The 4,233-nt window shown below is 45.7% G+C and overlaps 1 protein-coding gene across 1 annotated transcript; it reads right to left on the bottom strand.

The window, feature by feature from the left end:
- Positions 1-387: 387 nt before the first annotated feature.
- Positions 388-3,500, bottom strand: LOC129838330 (uncharacterized). The gene is made up of 2 exons (XM_055905260.1): positions 607-3,500; positions 388-448 (listed from the first exon to the last, which is right to left on the bottom strand). The coding sequence occupies exon 1, from the start codon at positions 3,498-3,500 to the stop codon at positions 1,368-1,370; it is 2,133 nt and encodes a 710-aa protein (XP_055761235.1). The 3' UTR covers positions 388-448; positions 607-1,367.
- Between the last annotated feature and the right edge of the window lie 733 nt (positions 3,501-4,233).

Raw genomic sequence — 4,233 nt, forward strand, 5'->3', positions numbered from 1 at the left:
AGTTGACCGGTCTGGAGTTGTGAGACACACCCGTCTGACGACAGCTGCCGCCCCTAGGCTACCTGCCGGCTGGCACGCCAATGTAAACATAAATCCTAACATTACATCACTTTTTTGCATGTCAATATTGTGTGGCAGCACAGGAACATTCCGAGTCGGATGTATGAAGCTGAAGGTACGATCAGTGTTGCCAACTAATTTTCAGGGTAACATGCTGACCAGACCGGACACGTCGCGTGCGCAAGCGTCGCAAAATAAATTTAGAAACCCATGTTATTCAATTATTGCACCCACACTGCTTGCGCGCGCCAAGGAGCGTCTGCGACACCAAGGGCTAAAATAGATGTCCTTGTAGCTCCCTCCAGTAACCACGAGCACAACCGTTCCTTGATTTTAACTGGCGGCTTTATTCTGTAGATTTAGTCAGAATTATCACCTTCCGTGAGAACTATAAAGTAAATGAAAAATACAGTTAAGCACACTCTTACAACCTTATCTTACGAGTCACTTATTAGCTTGGTATAACTCTGAAGTGCTTACATACATAAACAGTTTAGCCGGCGCTATAACAGTATTAGATTAAACACATGAATAAAGGAAAAATACCTCATTGGCTGCCTATTACAGAAGGGAGGAAATCAAACTTCACACTTATTATTCCTGGCATGAATTCACGCTTCATCCTTAATTATTATAACGTTACCATCCTAACATATACGCTTCAAACTTTATGAACTACACCCGATGACATGAAAACTTAGCTAACAGAGCGCGGGATTGCCTTCCCTCCAAAAGTGTGTTGCTACAATAAGAATCCCCGTTACAACAGTTATTAGCTACGTAGTTCCGCTTGTCTTATCATTTCCCCGCACAGCGGACACGTAAACAATTCAAACACAAAACAACGACATAACCTGTAAGTCTAACTGTCAGTTACACTCCCACCAATCACCTGTGATTTCTGTGAAAGGGGTCTGCAGGTTTCTTGATCGGCTTCCAGGACTGTCTTATGGATGGGCCTCTCCAGATAGGTGGGTTTGGTGATGCGTTTACCTCTCTCATCCAGGAGTCGCTGATCAGTAACTTGAATCTTCTCACCCGGACATCCTGTCTCGGGTACACTTCTTTAACTTTTGCCAATTTCCACTGGTTGCGTGGTGCAGTATCATCTTGCAAGATGACAATGTCATTAATCCTTGCGTTTCTTCTGTCTTTATTTCATTTCTGTCTGTGTTGATTGTTCTGAGGTATGAGCACTCTCCATAACCTGAGGTACTGGCGTCGGAGAAGTGATGGAGCTCATAACTCTGCACCTCCTTGAAACTTGATGGCAAGTAGGCTCGTTGAATCCTTACTTCAGACAAGATTTATAGACATTGGAGACAGAATTCCCACTGGGAACGTAGGTCATCTGGAAGGGGGTCATCCCAGTCGATCTTGTCACGACACATCTGCTGCACGATCTGCTTCCCTGCCAGGACAAAGGGTGCCACAAACCCAAGCGGATCATATACAGAGGCTACTGTAGACAATACTCCTCTTCTTGTGAGTGGGCGTTCCTTGACAACTACTCTAAACTTGATCTCGTCTGATGCGACACACCACAGTACACCAAGCGCTCTCTCCATGTGTGGTTCACCCAGAGCCATATCCAGGTCTTTGGCACCCTCGGCACGTTCTTCCTTGGGAATTGTGGCTATAACTTCCTTGCTGTTAGAGATAAACTTGTGCAACCGGAGTTTGCCGATGCTGCAAAGCTCTCTTGCTTCTTTCACCAGCTGGGCCGCTTCAGCTTCAGACGATACGCTTGTCAACCCATCATCAACATAAAAGTTCCTTTCTATGAACTGGATATACTTCTCGCTGAAGCTTCCTCGTTCTTCGGCAGCAAGATGTTTGAGACCATAGTTGGCGCAACCAGGAGATGAAGCTGCGCCGAACAAATGGACCTTCATACGATACACTGAGGGTTGAGACTCTAGATCTCCGTTCTCCCACCAAAGGAACCGTAGATAATCTTGGTCTTCTGCTTTCACATGAAACTGGTGGAACATGCGCTCTACATCACACATGATTGCAACTGGACCCTTACGAAAACGACAAAGGACGCCCAGCAATGTGTTTGTCAACTCTGGACGGGTAAGGAGATGGTCATTCAAGGACGTCTCTCGAAACTTAGCTGAGCAGTCAAAGACGACTCGTATCTTCCCAGGCTTTTGTGGGTGATAAACCCCATGGTGCAGGATATACCATGCTGGATGCTTGTTCATTTCCTCTTTGGAGACCTTCTCAGCATCTCCACAAGCTATGGTCTCTTCCATGAATGCTGTGTAGTCCTTGTAGTACTGCTTGTCTCTCCTTAGCCTCCTTTCCAGGCACTTGAGACGGTGAACTGCCCATGTTTTATTGTTCGGCAGGTTGGGTCTTTCTTCCTTAAACGGCAGAGGCATCTCATAATGTCCATTGTCCTTGCGTCTGATTCCCGCTTTCATTTTTGTCAGGAACCGGATATCCTCTTGAGATATGAGGTCCTTTTCTGCAGTTCTCTCGTTGAAGTCGGATTCAAGCGTCTTAAAAATGTCCAGTGCTGGGATTACCTCTCTTACGCGTGTTCTACTAACATAGTGTACTTGATTTGTGACGTTGGAAGATGATTGAAGGCTTGGCATCACCTGTCTAACGATAACCCGATGACTCACTCCAATAGCGTCGCCATGGTCGATACATGGGTTTCCATAGCCGACTATGCTCCAGCCAAGGTCTGTTCTCTGAGCAAAAGGCTGATTTTCCTTACCAGACACAATTTCTCTTGGAAGGAGAGCCTGGGAGCAGTTGTAGCCAATTAAGAGACCGACATCACAGCTCTGTTGAGGAGCAATCTCCTCTGCAATGTGTTCAAGATGAGACCATGCTCTTGCAGTCTCTGGAGTAGGAATATGATCTCTGTTTGCAGGAATAAACTCTCTCGAGTAAGTTGTTGGCAGAGGGATTTTCTTCTCCAAGTAAAACCCTCTAACCTGCAAACGTGACAGCTTCTGGCAGGGCACAATGGTATTCCTTGAAGCCATTGTAGAGAGTTTCAGTTGGACTGGCTCCTTCCTTGTATTGAGAGCGTTTGTTGTCTCTTCAAGGATAAAGGTGGTGTCGCTCTGGGTGTCAAGAAGTGCATACACAAGAACTTCACGATCTGGCTCGCTTGTGGTTGACACCCATACTGGAATGATTGTGGAGGTGTGAGTGTTGTTAATGTCCCTTACGACTCTGTTGGATATGGCCTCACTTGACGCTCTTGTCCCCTTATCTTGTGGGGGCTCTGTCTTCCTATCCCTTAACCTTTCTTTAGTACGATCTTCGTGCAGGCAGGATGGATGCCTCCTCTGACACGTGTCGCAGGTGTTCCTGTTATCACAATCTTTCGAGTGATGCCCAGGCCTTAAACAGCCAAAGCACAATTTATTCTCTTGAACAAACTTTTGTCGCTCAGTGGTGGGCTTATCCATGAACTTACAGCATTTGTGGAGACTGTGACCTGACTTCTCACAGAAGACACAACTAGTAACAGTATCGTTCTCATCAGAGTTAGTTGCTAACACCCTTGCTCCGGGGCTTTGAATCCTTGGTGTCTTAGGTTGTCCATCTTCGCTTGATTGCAAAGCATGAAGGGATGTTACAGGATTGCAAGCGATCTTTGCTTCTCTCGTGAGAAACTTCACAAACTGACTGAAGCTTGGAAAGGTCTCAGTTTCTTCTAAGATGTCTACGACCTTTCTATTCCATCTTTAAGTTAGCCAATCTGGAAGTTTAGCGAGGATCTTTTGGTTTTCATTACAGTCATTAAGCACCTCCAGGCCCTTATTCTGAGACATAGCAGCCTCACAGCTGCGAAGAAAGTCTACAAGGTCTCTAAGTTCAAGACTGTCCTTGAATCCCATCTTAGGCCATGCATTGAGCTTATCTCTGAAGGACTTGGCGATGAGGAATTTGTTTCCGTACCTTTCTTCAAGAATGGTTCACGCAGCATGGTAGGCTGACTCTGTTCCTAACATAAAGTAACTTTCAATGGCTTTCTTGGCAGGCCCACCGACATATTTTCTTAAGTAATATATCTTCTCAGTTGCTGGTATGTTTTTCCTGTCTATCAGAGTCTGAAAAGAGACCTTCCAGTCAGTGAACAAGAGTGGTTCTCCATTGAATGTTACTGGTTCTGGTATGGGGAGGCGACTTTCACTGATT

Source organism: Salvelinus fontinalis, chromosome 39, assembly GCF_029448725.1.
Source record: "Salvelinus fontinalis isolate EN_2023a chromosome 39, ASM2944872v1, whole genome shotgun sequence".
NCBI lineage: Eukaryota > Metazoa > Chordata > Actinopteri > Salmoniformes > Salmonidae > Salvelinus > Salvelinus fontinalis.

Excerpts from the sequence above, each read along its gene's own strand:
- LOC129838330 (XM_055905260.1), bottom strand. The coding sequence starts at position 3,500 with ATGGATAAGCCCACCACTGAGCGACAAAAGTTTGTTCAAGAGAATAAA.